Raw genomic sequence first — 23,238 nt, 5'->3', positions numbered from 1 at the left:
ATTCCACAAACTTTACTTTAACACAAGCAGTGTCCCCCCACTTACCCGTCGTCCATCACGTTCACCACTCTCAGGTCGTGCATATCGAAATCTGAGATGCGTCGAGTTTTAATAGCGTCCAAAACTCCATTCCTGAACTTTGAAGTGAACTGGTAAAACTCCCATGTGCTGAAATCGTAGAATGCAGGGTAGTTTCTATCTAGGTACGTGGAGCAACCATAAGACTTGACATCTGAAAGAAGTTGAAGTGGCTAGTTAGGACGCCGAAAACGCCAGCCATATATTAAAGGCACAAACAATAACATAAGGCCTAAAACATTGTTGCCTATTCGGTAGCGCTGCGGTAATAAACGACGAATACGGCATAACTTGAAGAAAAGTTGCCATCCAATTGAAATATGGCGGAAAGGTACGAACAAGCGTATTTACACAAAGCTATGTAGGTTTCCTTCTCACTAAAAGTCACATTTTGACAAGTTTGACAAGATGATAATATTATCGGCCACTGAAGAGACCACTGGGAATACTCAGGACAAATTGTCTGAGGGAAATATACCATCTTCTCTGTAGGAACGGCACTGCTTTTGTTACACTGACGCTCTAAGCCAGAAAAACGCTATTCATAGCTTTAAAAACACCAAAAAAATGGCATCGATAGCCAAAAAAGGTCAGCCGGTGGCAGCTGAAAACACAACCACGATTTTAAGATGTACAGTGTCTGTATACAATAAATTTTATTTTACGTTTAGTGCATACCTAAAGTATTTATTCAAAATTGCGTTAGATAGGGAGATATTGTTACGAGAAAGTCACTTGCAGCCTCTCTCGAGCGTTTATCAGAAGAGTTATATAGGCAGGACAAAACACGTAAGCAGTATATATTTGAACCCCTTAGTATTCACAGCCCGCATTGTCTTGTTTAGTAAGTCCATAACACACCTGCAAACAATTCTTCGGAGTATGTACCATGAACTCAGCTGTGGCGTTGAAAATGAATATGAAGAGTTTAGATGCGGTAAAGACATTGTATAAACCCTCATTACTGTTGCAAAAAATGGCTTGAATTGCGGATGACTACAAATGTATTGCGAACGTTGTTACTGCTGATTACCTCCGGCGAACTAATTTAGCTTACAAATAATATCTGGTCGAAAGAAATACTGACACTTGGGCCATACATTGGTGTAAGCCCACATGTATCACCTGCAAAACATCTGTGGCAAAAACAGCCCAGTGAATAATTAAAATGAAGTTCAAAATGTGCGTAGCACACCCGAGCAGCCAGCGGAGCACCTCGCGAGACCGACATCTACGATTGATGTGGTGTAAATAAACAACATCCAAGCATGTCACGAGTTTGTGTTAGTCCGCTTCCGCAGAGCCGGCGTTTCTCTCAGGCTAGCGGCTCCTATCGCCAGTCGGTGCTATTCTTCTCGAGCTAAAAACGATCCTATCATTTGCGGCATGGCAGCGGGATTTCGTTGTCTCATCAGACATCTCGCGTCGACTTCAGTTGTACAACGATTCGAGGCACTCGATTTTTATTGCGTTTTATTGCACTGGCCTTAAAAACGAGCAGGGAACACGACAGCCGCACTGAGGAAGCCGCGTATGCCACCAGCACGATCACTGTGAGGGTGGCGGCCGTGGTCGCAGAGCGGCGCAGGCAGGCGTGGTAGCTCGAGTGATACTTTGTTAAGGCTCCACTAAATGGCAGCCTTCAAGCAACAAATGTTGGAGGTTCGAGGAAGGAGGTTATGATGTGATGGCAAATGGAATTAAAAATCGCAATCTGCACCACCTAAGTGAGCGGCAATCGAAAATTCACCGCAGTGTTATGTCTAACATCAGCATTCGGACCTGTAGGCAGACAGGCCGGCTGCTCCCACCGCGCGTCACCCCCCTCCCCCTGCCTCGAGCGTAGCGCGTCGTTCTCTATCCGCGGCAGCAATCTGCATATCGTAGCGCTTGCATGTCGACCACAGTCGCTTTTTCATTAGTCGGCTGATCAGATCAGTACGTAGGGGAATTAGCAGAAACTGCCGCCGAGGCGTAATCGACAGTGCTATGGTAGCTCTGCTCTGTGATATCCGGAAGACAGTCGTGTGGACTGCTTTGTTTATTCAAAATTCCACCTTTAGCGGCACCCGCGGAAACCCAAACTGTAAATGGCCAGATTAAAAATGCCTCTAACTAAGCAACCCTCGCGCGCACAAGCAAATGAGTATTCCATACTTGATAAAAAGGTCACTAGCTACTTATCAGCACAAACGATAGATGAAAAATTTTTGTTTCAGTGGCCTTTTAAGTTGCTGTAGCAAGCTAGGCATGATAAAATATTAAAATGAGCACTACGTGCGTCATTGCTAAAAAGAGTCATGCGAAATGAAGGCCACCTGAATGTAAAAACGAATAGGCGCATCTCAGAAATGCGACAGCCCGTCAATCCATTCAACAGAATAAGGAGTTTACAGTAATGGAGGGAAAACAAGTCACTTTTATTGGGCGACATAGATTCGGAGATAGCACGCAGTGTTGCGTCTTGTAACGACCGCAGTCTGCTGGTAGCGGGGCCGGTCGCCTTCGCTTCGTCGAGCCAGGACTAGGGGAGAGCTTAGAGCAAACTCAACGGGTTTATTTACATTTTTACAGTGAGTTGTCGAGATGAAGACAGAAGACAGATCCTGGCGGGCCGCAGCACGCCCTTTTTGTTGACCCCCGATCCCTAGTTCCCTAGGTTAGGGATCCCCATACAAAACAATGCGGACCAATGGTGATGTGTACGTTCCTCGCTGTGGAGCACCGCCCTCGGGTAGGGACACGCCTTTCAGGTATGTCGGCAGATGCACAGCACACGCACACACACACACCCTTGCCACTCGTCAGGAGCCTGTAGTAGAGGGGAAGAACGGAAGACGCACGAGCGCCTCGTATCTTTTTGGTGTCCGCCGCGCGCTGCGTTCCCACGGTGGGGTTCTGACAAGTACTTCCCAGGCAGCTAACAAGGTTCGTGGAATCACTCCGGGAAGGGTTAATGGCTGACCATTGCCACTGCCTTCTTCGCTGTGCTGCCGCCGCCACTGGGTCCCATTGTCCGGTCGTCGCCGTCTGGGCCTTCACGCGCACACGCGTTCAGTTGCTTAGGCCGGGGGACGAGCGGCGGCTCCTTAATCCCTTTTGAGCAACAACACTCAACGCCGCTCAAAAGCCGCTGTCAATCAGTGGCCGCCGCAGCGTCGTGTCGGCCTCCTTTCGTTTCCGTCGACAAGCGGTGGGGTGTTCGACCGGCGGGCGACTGACCCGCGCAAACATGGCGCCAGTGAGTCATAACAGCTCCTCCGCCGACGGGAAGATCTCGGACGTCGTGTAGTATCAGCTGCTCGACGGGAGAGATCACAGTAGCAGCATTCTTTCAGCACCATTGAAACCACAAAGACCAACCTCCCGAACCAGCAAGCGCCGGCAATGAGTTTTCGGCAACCAGGCTGCTCTTTCAAAGGTGTTAGAATGCACCTACGCTTTGCAATTTTTTCATATGGCAACCACACCAATACTCTTGCTCCCAGCTAAAAGCTTAGACTGAGTTACTTAAAACACTACTCAAAATCACTACTGGAAAACGTTCCTCAACTGAAAACAAAAGAAAGCAAAAGCGAAAAGGCTAAAAGGCTGTGCTTAATGTGTCAACATTGGCGTTGGCGGAACCCTTCTTATACTTCACAGTGAAGTTAAGCTCCTGAAGCGCAAGGCTCCATCGTAGTAGTCGCGGATTCTTTCCCGACATTTGCGATAGCCATGTCAGCGGGCAGTGGTCAGTGACGAAGACAAAAGAAGTTCCATAGAGGTAGCAGGCCAATTTTTGGGTGGCCCACACAATGCAGGTACGTTGTTTTTCTGACGCACTGTAGGCCTCCTCGCGAACCGAGAGTTTCCTGCTGGCGTACAGCACCGGGTTCTCGTTCCCGTTCTCATCCTCCTGGCAGAATACTACTCCTAAGCCTCTGTTGCGGGCATCGCATTGCACAGTAAAGGGACGATCATAGTTCGGTGCATGCCGTACGGGCGAGCTAACAAGAACCTTTTTGAGGCCTTGGGAAGCACCCTCCATTTCTGGTTGCTGGAATTCGCTAACCGCCTCTACTTTCAACTCGTCAGGTCGCCTCCTGCCCTGCCTTACCACGTGCCCTAGGTACCGTACTTCGGCGCGAGCTAGCTGGCAGTTAGCCGGCTTCGCTGTCAGTCCAGCGTGTGTCAAACGTCTAAGGACATCGCTAAGATGGTACAGGTGGTCTTCCCGTGTATTGTAGTACATAGCAAGGTCGACTAAGTAGGGAACAGCGTATTCTTCAGCCCCCTGCAGAACTCGGTTCATCAGCCTTATCCCGCACTTCTCCAGGAAGCCCGCAGTCAGAACGCTGCTGAACACTGAACCCTGGTAGCACTCTATCTCCTTAGGTAAGGCCACTCTAGAAAAAATAGACAGTAGTGCGTTGACTAATTCTACCGAGCTCTGCTCCTTCATTGGGATCACCTCTGGAAATTTGGCTTGTGGACAAACAGCGGTAAGCAAATACCGGTAGCCTGATTTTGTCGCTGGGAGTGGTCCCACAACGTCTATTACAAGCCGGCGAAAGTGCCCTGAAATGAGCGGAAGGAGCTCAAGTGGCGCCTTTCCCTTCTCGTGCGGTTTTCCCACTCTCTGACAGGTTTCACACGCTCTTACGTGGTTCTCAACCTCGGTGAAGCATCCTGGCCAATAAAACTCCGTTAGGAGCCTATCTTTGCTCTTCCGAGCTCCTAAATGCCCCAACCGACCAACTCCGTGACAGAGATCAACAATGTAATGCCGATACTTAGTCGGAACTACAATCTGGTCAAACGTGCGACCTTTTGCATCCTGGTAGTGGCGGTACAAGATGCCGTTTTTGACGGGAAAACTGACATTCTTCCTCGCCACCCCTTCCCTGACGGTGTTCCAAATCTCCTTAAGGCTGGGATCGCTTTTCTGCTGCTCGATGAGCTCGTCTCCTGCCACTTTCCCCTGTACATTGCCTAGTGATTTGGATACAGGCAACACGAGCAGCCCCTCTTCCGATTCCCCTTCAGCTATATCAGCGCGAGTCTCCTCATCTGACCCCTGTCTCTTTTTTTCAGTAGGCGACGGGATAGTAGACTCCGCTGAGCTGACTCCAGCTGGTGTTGCTGTACTTCCGGTGAAACTCGGTTCTTTCCACTCTAGTTCGGCCGCTAGCGCGCGTGCTTTAGCTCTGTTCAAGGCTTGGACTGTTCCCGCGTGAAAACGTTTCCCTTGTTCTCCAAGCAGACGGTCGGTCTGATTCGAGAACAAGTAGGAGTACTGCGAGGGCAGCTTGTCTGACACCGCCGCTTCCGTCTCTACTTCTCCGAACGGCCCAGTGATGACTACTCGAGCGACCGGGAGACAAATGCTTCCCTCTTGCAAAACCGGTTTAATCCATGCGCACTTGCCGTTGTAATCTGCTTGTGTCACGTAGTCCGGGTGCACCAGATCAATGGTTGCCCCACTGTCTCGTAAGACGCGGCATGGCTTTCCGTTCACGGTTAGATTAAAAAGGTACGGACTAAGTAGCTCCTCGCTAGTAGCAGAGTCACAAGTATACGAAAGGGCTGGCCTGGGCCTACGACATCCTATGGCAATGTGACCGACCTCCTTGCATTTGTAGCAGGTAGGTGGTTGCCTAGCGTCAAACGGACTCTTTTTGGGAGAATTATCTGAAGCCTTTCCCTCCTGTTTGTTTTGTGATCCCTGACTACTTGCAGCGAAGTTTGCCTTTTTCTGTGCCGTCATACCTGCGCCAGCCCCCTGCTTCGCCGTCAAAGGTTTTCCTTTATCTCCCGCTTTTGCTGGAGCAACCTCGTCCCTTTCTCCCCGGCGTGACGCGTACTCATCAGCCAAGTCGGCAGCTGCCTGCACTGTTACTACTCCGGCCCTATCCTGGATCCAGAGCTTCATTGGCTCTGAAAGCTTAGAAAAAAACTGTTCGAGAGCCACTACTTCAATAGCCTTTTCGAAGTTTCCAAAAGCGCTGGCTCCCTTCATCCATTCTACCAAGTTGGCCTTCAACTCGTATGCAAACTCTGAATACGTGCTGCCCTGCTTCTATGTCAGATTGCGAAAACGCTGCCGGAACGCATCTGACGAAAGTCGGAACCTCTTTAGAAGGCTATCCTTCACTTTGTCATAATTGTCCGCACCCTCCACCGGAAGCCGCGTGATCACATCCGCTGCTTCACATGGCAGCAAACTTAACAAGTTTCGAGCCCATGTGCTACGGCCAAGCTTCGCTTTTTCACAGGTTCTCTCGAAGTTCACAAGAAAGAGGCCCACATCTTGCCCTACTTTGAAGGGTTGCATTAGCTTAGATAAATCACAAAGATTTTGTCTGCCTGCTACCTCCACTCCTTGAACCTCAGCCAACTTCCTCGCTTCCACTTCCAGTCGCAACTGTTCTACCTCCAGTTCTTTTTGCTTTAACTGGTACTCCTGTTGCTCCCGTTTTTCTTGGCGTTCATGTTGTTCTCGCCTTTCCTGACGCTCCTGTTCCTCGCGCTTTTTCTCGCGCTCCCGTGCCTCTTGCTTTTGAATCTCGTTCCACGTTTTTTTGATATCTTCACTGCTCAGATTCAAGCCCTCGATAGCGCAAACAATTGCGTCTTTCTTCATCCCAGAATCTACTTCTGCTCCTAGCTCCTCCCCCAGAATCAGCAGCTGATTCTTCAACAAACGCTTCCAATCCATCACAGAGAACTAGTGTGATGCGGCTCACTCTCTACCCAGAAGTTCCGGAAACAACTGCTTCTGTGGTAGCCTCTACCAGCGAAAAGATTGCACTTCTATCTTATCAGCCTGGCAACCAAAAAACCAAAGCCAGCACTCACCAGTCCACAGCTGTCAGTCTCCGTGATCTCGGCGTGTTGATCATTCTCCATCCTCCAGGCTCAGATCCAACCGCTTGCCATCCAGTTGTTGCGTCTTGTAGCGACCGCAGTCTGCTGGTAGCGGGGCCGGTCGCCTTCGCTTCGTCGAGCCAGGACTAGGGGAGAGCTTAGAGCAAACTCAACGGGTTTATTTACATTTTTACAGTGAGTTGTCGAGATGAAGACAGAAGACAGATCCTGGCGGGCCGCAGCACGCCCTTTTTGTTGACCCCCGATCCCTAGTTCCCTAGGTTAGGGATCCCCATACAAAACAATGCGGACCAATGGTGATGTGTACGTTCCTCGCTGTGGAGCACCGCCCTCGGGTAGGGACACGCCTTTCAGGTATGTCGGCAGATGCACAGCACACGCACACACACACACCCTTGCCACTCGTCAGGAGCCTGTAGTAGAGGGGAAGAACGGAAGACGCGCCAGCGCCTCGTATCTTTTTGGTGTCCGCCGCGCGCTGCGTTCCCACGGTGGGGTTCTGACACGTACTTCCCAGGGAGCTAACAAGGTTCGTGGAATCACTCCGGGAGGGGTTAATGGCTTGACCATTGCCACTGCCTTCTTCGCTGTGCTGCCGCCGCCACTGGGTCCCATTGTCCGGTCGTCGCCGTCTGGGCTTTCACGCGCACACGCGTTCAGTTGCTTAGGCCGGGGGATGAGCGGCGGCTCCTTAATCCCTTTTGAGCAACAACACTCAACGCCGCTCAAAAGCCGCTGTCAATCAGTGGCCGCCGCAGCGTCGTGTCGGCCTCCTTTCGTTTCCGTCGACAAGCGGTGGGGTGGTCGACCGGCGGGCGACTGACCCGCGCAAACATGGCGCCAGTGAGTCATAACAACAGGTCCAATAAAAAAAACCCTAATTTGCCGCAACAGTATCGCGGGAAACTGATGTCCAATACTCCAAACAGAGTACACACTATCCAGTCAGATTAAGGACTAGAAACAGGAAAAAGCGCATGTTTCCACTCAAAGTTTATATAAAAAAATCGTCTCGAAATTCGAGACTGCTGCATGCGAGTTATTACGGTTTCCACGTCGGTATGTGAGGCATAGGCCATACAGTAGACTACAAATGCCTTCTGACGATGGTAATGATGATGCACACATGCCCATTCTGCTCTGAAGTGACCACACATAATTTCTATAAAGCCGTCCTCTATAAAAAGGCGCGTTTTTGTTCAGCAAGAAAGCGTGGTTTTTATGTGATATCGAAAGAGGCAACAAAGTAAGGGCTGTTGTTACCCTGTACGGAAATTCCGTGGTTCACCTTCAACGCATCCACAGCGGAGACTCAAAGAGTGACTGAAATTTTACGGTTGAAATTTTTGTGGTGCGAAATTCGTTTTTGTCTGCATGGAGTGTGGTGAAGCGGCGAGATGGAAGGCCACATTACCGCGTACACATAACTGAGGTAAAGTTATTTCATTGCGGCGCAGAACAATGTGCGAACAAAAAACCGTGAACCAGTGCTACTTGCTCAGTCTAAAGATACATTCCTGACTTGGCAGCATTATGAACCACCTCTGAGCTGTCAATTGATATTTTTTTTGAAATACATAACCAAACTTTATCCTGGATGAGTGCCTGACCGCTTTCTGGTGGTACTCAGAGTTGTGCCGTCACTGCATTACTGCATTTGCTCTGCACTGAAACTATATTTGGCCTTGCCTCAGAACATTACTAGTATTTATTATTGCCCTGGCAACAGTGACAATGTTCCCTGATGGTAAAGTTTGTTCTCTCAAGTTTTCTTTACTCATCACGGTTGTAAAGCGATAAAAGATACTCCAGCTTTGAAAAAAATACAGCAGTATCTTGAAATTCTTCCACGTACCATAAAAAAAGCTTAATTCTCGAAGGTTTCTGCTGGGCAGAAATAAAAACGACGCTTTTTCTACAATTTCAGCGATCGAATTGCCTAATTTTAGACCGCACCCTATGTGATAGGCCCATAACCTGCATGTGTGGGCTAAACTGAACAACAACTGCCCCGGTTACGGCTTAGCAACGTTTGAAGTACCTTCTTTAAAACGAGATCACCACTTCTTTCCCGTCTGTTTTTGGCCTTTCTTCAATAGGTGCACCGAGAAAACTGGGTGACCACTCTCGCGGAGTTTCCTTTCCTTTCGTTGTTTCCCAATTTAGTTTTTCCTAATCGGGGTCGTGTATTTTAGCGGCATAATGAAAACCATTTCTTTCGCCAACTACAGCGAGGAAATCTATTGTAGTCCTTTGTTAGCTTATTAAAAGCGCCCATGAGCGGTTTGTACCCACCTTGGAAACGCACAAACAGTTGGCTTGAGGCTACTGGGAGGAAGTCCGCTACGTTCAGTCCTTCGCACCAGTAGTACCCCTGCAGATAGGGGCTGTCTGACGTGGCTCTTTCGATGATGAGAGTCGTCCCCTCACCATCGCTGGTGTGGGCCCGGTCACCTTGCACGGCAATGCCATCTTTATACCAAAGGACGCTGCCAGGCAAAACTTCAGCCGACATGCGACAGACAAGAGTAATGTTTGTGCCGATGTCTATACGCTGGACTCGTAGCCATGGTGCTCCTGTGGGACGGAAAATAATACCGATTAATGTATGCAGCAAAAAAGACACTGCCTTAGATGCTCCTCTTGTGCTTGATATTCTAGGTTTAGTGCAAATGCAGTGACTACGAAATATAATATATATATATATATATATATATATATATATATATAGAAAGATAGGTCAGCAGTCTACAACGCCAAAGGAGGCATAGGGGTGTGGTTAGGCTCTTTTCTTTTTTATTACGGTTAATGAACAACACATTTTTTTGTTAAATATACAGAAGAAAGAAAGAAAAACACGGGCCCAGAGTGGGGACCGAACCCACGCCTTTCGATTACATGTCGAATGCCTTAGCAATTTTGCTATCTGGGCGACTGTGTTCTCCTTCGCTTTCTGGGCTATTTATATTTACTAGAAGTGTATCTGACACTTGAGGGTGGTAGCCAGCGCCACTCTGACTACACGGGGAGAAGGGGACCTTCTTTTCAACCCCCGGGGCGTGACTCCAACGTCTACAGCCTGTCATGAGCGGGTAACTGGCGGGAAGCCCTCTTATGCTACCTAGGCATCAAGGCTGCCAGAACCGAGACCCTCGCTAGGCTTTCGCAGAATAATATAGTAAGGAAAATGAGGGGCTCGTTGAGGAAATGCAGAAAGATAGGTCAGCAGTCTACAACGCCAAAGGAGGCATAGGGGTGTGGTTAGGCTCTTTTCTTTTTTATTACAGTTAATGAACAACACATTTTTTTTGTTAAATATACAGAAGAAAGAAAGAAAAACACGCGCCCAGAGTGGGGACCGAACCCACGCCTTTCGATTACATGTCGAATGCCTTACCAATTCGGCTATCTGGGCGACTGTGTTCTCCTTCACTTTCTGAGCCATTTATATTTACTAGAAGTGTATCTGACGCTTGAGGGTGGTAGCCAGCGCCACTCTGACTACACGGGGAGAAGGGGACCTTCTTTTCAACCCCCGGGGCGTGACTCGAACGTCTACAGCCTGTCATGAGCGGGTAACTGGCGGGAAGCCCTCTTATGCTACCTAGGCATCAAGGCTGCCAGAACCGAGACCCTCTATATATATATATATATATATATATATACATATATATATATATATATATAAATATATATATATAAATATATATGTATATATATATATATATATATATATATACATATATATATATATATATATATATATATATATATATATATATATATATATATATATATATATATATATATATATATATATATATATATATATATATATATTGTAATGAACGAGACCGATTCCGACTTCGCCGTGTTTTTCTCCACCCAGAGCGAGCTCCCCGCTTTCCAGTCGCGGCCGTCCTCTTTGGTTTTGCAGAGAATTGACCACTGACCGTTTCTTGGGTGAAGCTAATCGACGCCCTTGCTACCCATCATGCCTGGCCGGAACACACCTGGCCTGACCACACCAAGGACGCCTGCGCGACGCTGCCCGAACGTGGCACCTTTACAAAGGTCACTCCCATCCCACCTGGCCAATCTGGAGCGGGACATTAATCGTGGTGCTCAGTGGATTCTCAGCTAGCTACGACACTCGCTTCATAGAAATGCGTGTCTGCTTGCAAGGCCCTAGCGAGAACGTTGCGGTATACATCAACGACAAGCTCCGCCTCCTCGCAGGCTGCAACTTTGCTTTGGTGTCTCCTGTGGCAAAGCGGTACGTCATAGATGACCTGGCCAACCCCATTCTAGCTGCAGCCTTGTCCGTGCAGCCGCCAGAGTTGAGCCCCCAAGCCTTCGTCGGTCTGGCGGTAGGACTGCAGCAGGGAGCAACGCTGCCTCCACAGGAGTCTTGCATGTAATCCTCGGCTGAGCCCTTGTCCGAGAACGTAGACCAGAAACCCGAATCGAGTAATATGTCCCTGATAGATGAAGAGGCGACCAGCGGGACGGGTACGAGCGTCATTGAAAACGGGGTCCAGCTTACGAAAGGTTTTTACAAAGTGCGTAGACAGTTGACGCTTTCTCCTATGCACACGCAGTTCTCCCGTGGCAGCGAATCTTCTTTGACTCCAACAGGATCGGGGAAGTTGGCGTATCCGCTGAGCTTGGTCAACGAAGAGATCCTTTGGGAACGACCCGGTGCCTATACACAGCTTAACTACAGAGACAACAAGAAGAGTCATGCTGACCATTCGGCGTATTCCGAGTCGGTATCCTTCCGCCAGAGCATTCGCCAGATATACTGACACTCTGCTCCATCGATTCGACTAAACAAAGCTACTGCTACTTTGCGGACATCACAACGCCCAGAACGACAACCCAGGATAGCGTCAGACGTGGAAGTCCAAAAGAGCGCTTTAACTACTCCAAGGTGCCATAGAAGGCCACGTTCTGTTCACCGTGACGTGGGACTTCAACACCCACACGCAGCGCTTCTCGCCGCTACAAAAACACGAGCAGACGGTTGCGACGGATACTCTGAGCAACTAATCCGCCGACGTTTCTGAAGTCTCGGGTCATGCACAAACCATCGTTTCGGCTCTGTCCGGTGTGACAAAGCGCGAGGAGATGCCAGCTGAAGAAAGCAATGTAGCACCGTCAAGAGGCCAGATGGACGACTATATTCATGTACAAACCAAAAATACACTTGTCACAGAAAAATGTTTCAGCGGCGGTTATCAAAAACGGAAAGCAGGATAACCAGAGCGGCAATACCGACCTCTTGCAATATGAATACAAGGACATTATGACGCGCCGGCTCGGGGTAGAGCAAATGATCATTCCGGAAGCCATCCTGAATTCCTGCTCAACGGAAGAAAGCGAAGTTGTGACACGAACCAGAAAGAAAGATTGGAACCGAGCCTTGAGAAACAATCACCGACAGGAGGCGTACAGCCGACTTTTCAGCTCTTCGTGGGTTCACCGTGAAGCCAGTGCCAGAGGCCCACACCAACAGTTTGCTGGGAGGCTTCTTCGCAGTGTGGCCGAGTGTAAATGTGCAACGAATATCCAGATGAAAGTTTCAAGAACGCTCAGTGGTCAATCCCTGGCTAAACAAAACAGGACGGCCGCCGACTGGAAGCAGAGGAAGAAGATGCGGGGAGAGCAGTCATCATAGTTCATTGCAAAATTTATATATATATATATATATATATATATATATATATATATATATATATATATATATATATAAATATATTTGTATATAGTTATATATATCCTCTGCTAACAGATTAACCCCTATACACACTGCGTGTGTGCTTGTTAATAAACAGAAATCATCTCAGTAACAAGCGCGCGCTTGTTACGTGACTGGAGTAGTGAATGCAGTAAAGTGGTTTCTGCTATTGCCCACAGTCTACCTTCCTACTCATTCTGTGTTTTAAGCCAATATCACTACCCTGATACATTAACAATTCTACGGCATAATGAACATCCTAAATATATTTTCTGAGTGCTTCATATATTAATTTGTTCAGAAACATTCATATATTTTATCTACAAATCTCGTCCAAAATACACACAAAACGTCTGTTTCTTATGACTCGCGACGAAATGTATAAAGCAGCAACCTATACGATGACTGACCTGCAGAGAGTGGAGCTTCGCAGATTGAAGGGAGCCGCAAACGGGGATTCTCAAGGGAAAGCCGCAGGGATATTTCATCCTCGGCTGAGTACCTGTCGACGTGCAGCGTTCCCGCGCTGAGCTGGTAGTCTGTTCGAGGATGCCAGCTGAAATGCTGTAGCGGCTTTTTGTTGGACCATGTGAAGTTACCACTGGAAGTCTTCGCCAGGCCAATCCAGAAGCTGTCGAACTTCCGGGGAACTTTTGAGGTAAGAAAAGCAGGATATGGCATGAACCCTGGCAATTTGAAGCGCACAATGTTCTGCAGCAAACGTTAATCGCTGAATTATCGCTTGTATTGTGAAGGGATTCGGACGTCATTAGAACAAGACGTAAGTAAGGTGTCGGCCATTCAGATATGTTACCTGAAGACTCAGGCAATAAGACTACTGTTGAAACGCAATTAAACTGGGCCGGCGATACAGAATTTCTTGTAATATCGGTGTGCTGTAACCGCGGCGCTTCTTTATGCTTGCGACGTGAGTCTTTCTCCCGGAGTTTTTTTTTTTGGTACACCAAATCATTGCCGTATTTAAGGGTTCATATATTCCCATAAGGCCACGAATAGAACCTCGCTGAGATTAGATACCGGGTACAGATGGTCGCAACAACCATCTATATCATAAAAAAATTAAGCAGAACAACCCGCAGTGAAATTTCTAAGTATCACCTCGAAAACCACCTATAGCGTGTGGTGCGATCGCGTTCCTTGGAGGGTCAGGCCCGAGATAGTTTCGTGGCACGCTTCAGTATGTTTACCTTTTTGATCTGTAGAAGAACAATCCTCTGATTTTTTTCTGGTGATTCCTTAACGCACAATTCATGTTTATGAGTTCCGTATGGCTGTTATACCTCTGTCAGAAAGGAGGCGGACGAAAATATTACTTAAAGAAAGCTGTCATTCAACCTCCATCGGAATCTACACTTTTCTCTTCGCTTTTGGTGTAGTTGCTACAGAAAACGTAAACATCCGTCAATATTTACTCCGTCACAACGCGTTGCCAGCCGCGAACCTAAAGTCACACGCTCAGCATTCTCACTTTCGGCCGCAGACAATGTGAGTACTCAGACGTCTGAAGCCGCTTTCTCTGAGCATCGAGAGAGACCTAGCTCTCTTGTGTGGAACAAGTTTGGTGGTTTGTTTCGAATCCGGCTAACTCGCCGCCGATATCTACGTTGTAATTCCAAAATCCGCATCTCCACAATGAACAAAAATCGTATCTATGGCACAACTACTTTCTTTAAGTAATCTGTTTTTCCGTGTAACGAAACGCTAAATTATTCACCTACATTTTGGGTGAAAACTTGTGTATGCAGGCGGGAACGTCTGTGCGTAGTAGCAAGGGTGTGGTTGTATGTACGCATATGTTACGGTACTATATTGAGTGCACGAATTGTCAAACATTCACCACCCTATAGCTCAACTATTAATGGCGGTCCTCTGTTATCCTTTCACAAATGTATAAAGGTGTCGCCCAAATCAAACCCATTTGGGCTAGGTATCGTCTAGCTGCTCATTTCAATGCAAAAAACAGCTACATGTTTAAAGAGACCCAAACCAGAGCTCTCAACAAATTGGTTATAAATGGCCACTTCTAGAGAAGGCAAACAAGCGAGGTGGCAATGTCTCAATCTACTTACCTAGTAATAGGTAAGCCCCAAATCATCAATACAGAGGAAGGCTACACGCTCATTTGTTGCGTGATTACAAAAAGCTCCAAACAAAAGTGCGTCCACTGAGTAAAGACGATAGCCAATACTATCAACAGTATATGTCATGCTTTACTCAAAGTTACATAATGTACAGGTCACGTGTAGAAACGTTTCCTGCTACGTAGACACTTGTAAGCACAAAAAAGGTGCAGTTGTTCGACTTTTACGAGATTTAACAAATAAATAAATGGCCCATAATTTTTTAGTGTTCAGCATTATTCTGAAAGGTTTAAAGTGCATTCCGAAAATATTTTCGCTTCTGTCGCAGCTGTGAAGTGCTCTGACTTCAAAATCAACGCGTGAGGATTTATGGAAAATTGTCCAATTAAATCTAAAAAATAAATTGCCTGGTACAACCTGGAAACAAGTATAAGTACCGTACCTGGCCCAGGCATCAGTGCATGTCCGACAAAATACATAGGTTTTGGAAAGACCATCTACAACGTCTTCAATGAAATCTATAAATGTTACTGAACAGACTAAAAAAGCTAATTTCTCGTCTCCCTCTTAGACAAGCCCCTTTACTAGCAAAAACATATAAGGGAAATTCACCGACGTCCGTGTCAGAAATCAAAACAAAGTGCGTGCGTGCGTGTGTGTATGTGTTTGTGCCTGTGTGTATGCATGTGCGTGTGTGTTCCGAATTACATTTACTTGGTTGCGGCGGTCACGACTAAATCAGAATCAGCTCACGTTACAAAGCCCATTAGATGTCATTTGGGATAGAAATAACTAATGGGAGTCTCCGTCTTTTAAAATACAACCACATACACTCTAAATAATCGGCTCACCATCAGGCGGGAGAAGCAGCAGCGTAAGCGACTCAAGCGACGTGTCTTCCAGCACTGCCAATGTGCCACCGCTGGCATTGCAGCGTTTAACGGCGCCGTCGTTGCTGAGTGGTTCAAGTTCCAGCCAAAGGCACCTTGTCCTGTTGGACATGTCCAGCCATCCTCCCTTTGGACAGGGGTCCAAACCTTGAGAATGAAGCGGAGTGCCTTTAAAGCACGCTGTGCCTGTATTGCAGCATAAACATTCCCTCCCCCTTTTTATTATACATCGGTTCACATGTTCTCCATTGGCGGAAACCAATCATCTGTTTTAAAGGCTCGTGTTTACTTCCCTTGCGGTAAAACTACCCAAAGATAGATACCACGTGAAGATTGTCCTTGGTTTCTTTCTGAACGTGAAGCACCGAGGGCACATAGAGCATATAAAGCCAAACAACCTCAAAGAGCTCATTTGGCAAAACCCTTTAAAGAGTTCAGGTTACTCTGAAACGCGGCGCCGTGCTCTGGTTGTTCTAACTGAGCACTGTGGTTGTGTCTTACTGGAACTCTTAGAACGCAAGAATTCGACTCGAGCCATCTTTGACTAATCGCATTAAACTGGGAGCACACCAGGGTCATGACAACGAAAGCGTCACGCGACACAGGCCATCACACAAAACTACGGGACTGCTTTCAGGGATTGTGCTAGCCGTGGCGCACCGCGTTTCCCACTGTTCGCAGAGGGGGCAAACGTTACCTGTTGGAGCAACGCCTCCCTTCAGAATCACGTATATCCTCCGTATTTTCCAGCTCAGAGCTTCGCAATAGAACGAGAAAATCGATACATCATTATTAGGTTCGCACTCGCCCCCGCCGCTCTGCTTCGACTCAACCGAATAATTTTGGTTCAATGAAGTTTATTCAGTCGACTGAAACGACTTGTTCTAACGGAGGCACCAAGACGTAACAAGGGAACGATATCGATGCGCTGCTAATTTTGTAACAATTCGTCGTCCGAATGCAAAATTCGGGTTTTTTTTAAGGCTAGATACTTCATGTCTGGAAAAGAGGCTTCCAAAGTAAATATAGTGGTTAGTCGTAGTGTTCAGCCGATGCATTTACCAAAATATGATACTACTTCGGTAAGCCTAACATCGCTCTGAGAAAAGAGCGCTTATACTTAAAGCGTTGTTTTGTAAGAATTTCGCCAGGTCAAGAATACCCCTGGTACAAGGAGGGCACACGCAAACGCAGACAGCTCAAATAAACAACTCTACAAAAATACCCGTACTGAAGGCAATACTTTGACGGCCGCTTTTAGAAACAAAATTTAGTCAATCGAGCTGAAAATCGATTTATTACGTCGGGGATTGCTGGAATATGAACAAACCACATCCTCAATTGGAGTTCCGCACGGACTGTCGCCGCCATCACAACACGGTTGCTCTGCCTGGATATATCGTAACATTTGCAATGCGGTGAGTAGCAGGCTACGGTGGCTGCGCTATCGGGTTGGTTAAGCGTACACACGTAAGTCACAAACCCAAGAGGCCATCGCGCACTCCCCACACCAGCCAAATGCGTAACTGGAACGTCACCCAATAGTTTCGCGTGTTTTTAGGAGTAGCTGTTCCTTTTTTGTGGGCAGAATTGGCTGGAAGAGGTTTTTCAGAGAATCGATAGTACGTATGTCAGAGTTGGCGCACTTAGGGCCTACAAAGAATTCATGTGGTAGTGTAAGCACTGCTGATTGGTGGACGTACTGACCGCGTGATCTTAGCTAGATCTATGGGATGAGCTGTAGTTAGCACTGCTCGTCTTGTACCCGTTTGGACGCTCCAATAAGTTGCGTCCTAAAAACTTCTTTTGGGAATTTGCTTAAGAGAGCTTTTTGTTGTAGTGTACAGGCCTTGGTGTTATAGTTTCTAACCATAATGTTCGGTAAAAACTCCCTTGTGTTTTGTCTGACCTTCCAAGGCGCCATAGTAAAACTATTAAAACGTTTTGAAAACGAATCCGAATACAGCCCTTGAGATTTTTGTTGGGGTTTTGTGACAAGTAGGCATCCGCCAGCTCGCTCAAATGCGTTAGTTTGTGTTCTAACCATGGGCATATCATGCTGTTTTGCCGACCGCACTAGGTGCTTCCATGTTTTCCAAAATAAAATATCAGTTTACTACTAATACCCGTGCTAGAGACAATTAGAAAACACTTCCTTCGTAACCACACATAAAATTTCTCTCCTTTTACAATAATCACAAATACTACTTGCCCCCTTCTTGGCCATGTTCTCGCGACCTGTCTAATCCATTACTCTAAACCCGGTGGGACAAACATCGAATCCTTAAAGGGGCCCTGCAGCACTCACGGTTCAAGGATTTTTTTATTAAACATTTTTCAGTACATACACATCACACGTAGTTATTAGTACAGAAGTAGGTCCCAAGGTAAAACTGGAAATGTATTTTGGGGTAAAGTCTATTGTCCCATCCACCTCCTCCCGGAAGAAATATGAAAATCCGTTCACAATCACCGAAACTACGCGCGATAAGAAATGGCGCATAAACGTTCCCTCTAATCTCTACCGCGGACAACGCGTCTAAAACTGCGTGCTCTCTCCCAGAGAGGAGGACGGCTCGTGGGGCCCTTTTCCCTAGACTTCGATTCAGCACAGACCGGGGGATTTTCTTTCGGCAAGGTAGAGGGGTCGATTTCCGATCTGGTCCACAAAAAAGTAGGCATGGGCACCGGCTCGCTTGCGCTTGCTCGCTGGGGCTGGTACGGCGTTTTTGAAGCAAAAAACGTTTGTTGTCGAGTGGTCTCGTTCAAAGGGAAGTATTGAGCCCATCACTGAAACTCCACGCGAACTCAAAACACGTAAGAAACGGCCGAACTCTGCCTACATGTTCAGGCATAGAAGAGGTTCGTTCACAGCGCCGATGACATCGGATCGCCAAAGAAAATGTGGGAAATTAGCCGCGAGGTTGACCAGTGACAGCTGATCATACAGCCGTGGCCTCAATGACTACGTTTAGGCCATGCCAGGGTGCATGATGAGGAGAACTGAAGAGAGCGTGGTTGGGTTTTCGCATCTTTCACAGTGATTTGCACGCTCACCCCTAAACGTGCACGTGTAATCTTTCGCTCAGGTATTTCTGGTAGTGTAAGATAAGTGACGCGCTGGTTTACTTGCACTGCTCAAACAATATTGCAGGGTCCTTTTAAAAAATGGGGGGGAATGTTGTTACCATGGTTACGACGTGTATTCAAGAAAACACACGCGTTCGCATGAAGGCGTCCTTAATTATGAAAAGCTTGTGGCTGTTGCCAGGAGTACAAAATGTTTTTGATAACTATGATGGACGAGTTGGCCTTCTTTCTTTGATCACTTTTATAATGAATGCAACTTACTGCGAAAGGACCGCTGGTATCTGAAAGCACACTTTGCTCCATGGGTCTCGGTACATAATGTTCTTGCTATATTTTCCGCATTCTGGCTACCATTCAAACGGCTCTGCACAAAGCAAGCGTTCTGGTCCGCTGGTTGATTCAACACAATGGGTGGCAAAAGCTCAGACCTGCAAAAGAAAAAAAATGAAAAACAGTTGCAGCCACAGTACAGCTGCGGAACCAGACTAAAAGGCAACAGCGAGCGATGACCCATGCATCACGTACTTCACCTCATATCAAAATACCCTTCAAAATCTCTAATTTAAAGTCTTCCGTTTTTTTATATTTGCTAGTAAATCAAATGTACGCCTGCGATATTGAAGGTATTTAGGTCACGCATTACGGAAGAAGCTGCACAAAGCTGCTACATTTCGAAAAGAGTAAGACGTCGTAGTATTCGGTCAGCATTGGCAGGAGCGTGTGGAACGCGACCTATACAAAGATTTTTTAAGTAACAATGGCGACTGCTACGACGACAGTTCGAACGGCATTTTCAGGAGGGACGCACGTCTTCATCCGCAAAGCAACTTGGAAGCCTCGAAGCCAAGGGTACAATGAAAAGCAAAAAAGAAACCCTATGCACGCCTTGCTTTATATTTACGGAGATGGTGGGGTACTTCCCCGGGTTGAACATTTTTGTATTGTTGGGCTACTCTAAGATTCGTAAAGTTCTAGTTATAAACTAGAAGAACTACTGAACACTATCGCACTACGCTTTCATACGTTGCATCTGTTTTTGATAAAGTTGCGATGCAAAATGCAACTTTTTTGTATACTTGAAAGCAATCTGCTTGTTGAAGACTTGATTGATTACACGACAGGTCCGAAGAAAGAAATCACGCACAAGACAGATAGCTTCATCACACAACACTAAAACTGATGGGCACTGGTGTCTTATTAATGGCGATGAGAATTTGGAGGAGTTAAAGAATGTTGCTCGTCATGACGTAAATGATATCTACTCTGACCCTCCTTATTTTGAGTGAGCAGTTGTAGCAGCGGTATTCCTCTACGGTGTTCCGCATGCAGTCTGTGACAATGGTACATCGAACGGCACAAATATTCATGGTGAACAAAAAATTCCTACCAAACTTCATTGATTGAAATTTAATATTATCTAGTCCTGTCCGACAGTGACACTTTATTGTGCTATTCTGTGCGGAAGAAGAAGGATTGAAAAAAACTTCCGAGTCCCGTGCAGTTTGGGGGACCCCCCACAGGCACATGCACATGTCAATGCAGCCACTCGAAGGCGGAAAAATAGAAACAGTAAGAAAAAATACTCCGCAAAAATTCAACAAAAAACGGAAGCTTACGTGAGGGTCATGCAAAGCAAAAGGAAGAAGCAATTTTTTCCTGCCATGTTTCAAGCGACATATTTGATGTACACGGGTAAAACCTTAATTTCCGTTCATTTTTTTCATAAAAATGTTTTTGAAAAGAGTACTGTATTTTGTAGAATTTGCCAGAAAACCACATTCGACTCGCCGTCGACTGACTGATCTGGCAGGGGGCTCATTGCGGGGACGTGTGTGCCGTGTGCCATGCTCGCCGTCTAGATAGTATTCGTGAAGGAGACGGAAAGCTAAACCTCCCCATTGTGGAGAATTCTGCGCCCGTTAGAGACACGAAGCGGTTTGCATTGCTGTTGTGCTCTCATGAACGCATGTAAACGCTCGTGCATAAAACACGAAGGTTAACTAAAGCACGCTGTCACTGCCCACCAGAACATACGTGCTTGTTTCCGGGACGTCGGGAATTGCATTATTAGGTATAAAGGGCCATGAACACAAAATGCAAGTTTGGTTCATTCAAAAGATTGCCTCTTTAGAATCTAGCTGACACCACGTTTACCTAAGCTTTGCTCAAATAATCTGGCTAATCAGAAAAAAAAAGGATTGGCCACGCGACCCACTAGCTCATTTCCTGCCACAGGACCTATGCTGCCCTACCAGCCAGCTCTGCTATTGTCGAAGGTCGCAAAAAGCAAACGATAATTGGGCAGAAGTGAAAAGTTTGAAGAACGATCTCATTGCGTTTATATGTAGGGCATATTCTTTTTATATCCGTAAGAATGGTTGGACAAAAAGTGGAAGTTACGAAAGCACAAGTACACATAGAAGTACCGATGCGTACTACTGTTGGTACTGCGCGCACTATGCTTCATTTAGATGGAAAGAACTGCGGAGCTTTGGTGTTGCCTCAGACGACACTGGCCAATGACGCAAGCGATGGTGAATTACGTGACAATATTTGTGGAGCGAGCACCATGTTTCCCCAAACGATTATTTTCGCCTTGAAGAGAAACAAGACCGGTTTAAAAAATGTCACAAAAAAAACCAAAGGCAGAAAATGGCTTCCCACGGTGTGGGGGCCCCATCTAGGTTGACTGAAAATAAGCAAGTCTCCGCTCCACATAAAGTTTAGCTGAAGGACCTGTTATAATCATGTTATTGGAAACGTCGTTCAAAAACACGTTCTGGTGCGCGAATCGAAATTTTAGATTAAAGAGAATTATTTCGCATTGAATAAAACATCGTTTGCTTCCGGAAAAGCGCTGGGGAAACGAAATCTTTCGAATAAAACCAACTTGTATTTTGTCTTCATGGCCGCTTTTATGTGAATTCTACAAATCACCCTTCCAACAATTGTTCGCCTATTGTCCTTCACCATTTCAAACCACGGTGGGGGGAATATCGGCAGCGGTTACCTCTGCACACAATACCGTCCTTTCCGGTGTATCCTAATCGGGAATTTATTTTCATTCCTACGAGTAAATTGTGCCCCTACGCAGTGCATGGTTTTTATCACTACTGAAGTCATAATACAGGCGGTGTTGGAGGCAGCTTTTTGAGGTGCCTTTATTTTTCCCACTACAAACCAAACGTGCGCTCTTGTACCTCTACGATGAGAATAGGAATCATTGGCATTTATAGCTCATTTATATTAGAATCCCTTTTCCGAAAATGTGAAATATGCACAGCACGATGTGGTTTGCAGACACTCGGATATCTAAACACACATTTGAGGGAAAAAACAGGTTGGTCAATTTTCTTCTGTGGGTGCCTTTCTGACTTAATTGACTGTTTCTTGTGTAATAGGTCAAACTGGCCTGCTGAAACTATGCCTTAGAATATTTTTTTCCTCCTCAGGGCATGACCGCTGCTCACCGGGTGTAACCCCCGTATGTAAATCTTTGCTGACAACATCAGGCATGCTTTTCTAGCACCAAAAGCAAGGTGTGACTTTACGAGACACGTGCGAGAAGACTAAAACCTCATTGTGCGGAGAATGTAGTTGTAAACTCGATGAAGTGTTTTGGTGCATTTTTTGTTTATTTTAAGGTACTCTAATAAATCACTTTTGATACTTTTATAGCAGAAAAGTAATTTTACAACATACATTAAAGGGCATGGAACTGGAGGAATGCCTGCTTGCTTTCATGGCCGCTGGCGTGGGCCCATACAAAATTACGAAGATTTTGGGTCTAATTATACAGTTATTTTTAGAAGGGCTTGATAAGTATGTACTAGAAAAAAAAAAGTCTTGGTTGATTATTCTGTCAGAGGAATCAGTCAAAACCGAAAATAAAATGCGCAGTGAAATCTGCAGGCGAGCATTATTTGCAGGTCGGCGGCTTTCTTGTGGGTGTGCTTGGCGAGTGACTTCCTCCAAGCGGGTCACTACGGCAAACCTGTGCTTGCGTAATTTTCGTAACGGTAATGACGTGAGTGAAATCTTTGGGTATCGCTCCGTAAAACACTGTCGTGTTAAAATGTAAAACTCGAAAACGCACAACCCTAAGTGTAATGTAACCTTTAGTACTAAAGTTTGCTGTTCGGCAACATGACCCTGTGTGCAGGGGAGCAGCCTTCACAGGCCACTTGCTTTGTTGCACTGGCCTAACTTCCATGACTAATAGTACATCATCGAAATCTTGGTGTATCCGGATGTAAAAGATTGTCGTGTTAAAAAAGAACGTAACAAAACTGGGAGATCATATATGGTTTATTTTCTTTCGGATTGGAACCGACGCTTTGTAGCTGAAACGCACAATCTACGTGTCGCTGCATATTGGCAGCTTTTAGCCTCTGGAAGTTCGTATCTAGAAAAAGCATTACTAGTTGTCTTTATTATTCACGATCGAAAGTTGCTAACATTTAGGGTT

At 46.4% G+C, this 23,238-nt stretch overlaps 1 protein-coding gene across 6 annotated transcripts in view; it reads right to left on the bottom strand.

Annotated features, from left to right (window-relative positions):
• The window catches only part of LOC144141029 (uncharacterized), a 124,610-nt gene that overhangs the window by 28,456 nt on the left and 72,916 nt on the right, over positions 1 to 23,238 (bottom strand). For all 6 annotated transcript variants that reach the window (XM_077672526.1, XM_077672527.1, XM_077672529.1 and 3 more), the window contains exons 13-17: positions 19,032 to 19,198; positions 15,642 to 15,827; positions 13,099 to 13,338; positions 9,244 to 9,525; positions 46 to 232 (exon numbers count right to left, since the gene is read on the bottom strand). In XM_077672526.1, the coding sequence (XP_077528652.1) occupies positions 46 to 232; positions 9,244 to 9,525; positions 13,099 to 13,338; positions 15,642 to 15,827; positions 19,032 to 19,198 (1,062 nt within the window). The remainder of the gene's footprint in view (positions 1 to 45; positions 233 to 9,243; positions 9,526 to 13,098; positions 13,339 to 15,641; positions 15,828 to 19,031; positions 19,199 to 23,238) is intronic.

Source organism: Haemaphysalis longicornis, unplaced genomic scaffold, assembly GCF_048455015.1.
Source record: "Haemaphysalis longicornis isolate Haplotype H1 unplaced genomic scaffold, Haemaphysalis longicornis Haplotype H1 scaffold_6, whole genome shotgun sequence".
NCBI lineage: Eukaryota > Metazoa > Arthropoda > Arachnida > Ixodida > Ixodidae > Haemaphysalis > Haemaphysalis longicornis.
This window is presented reverse-complemented; position numbering and strand designations above follow the sequence as displayed.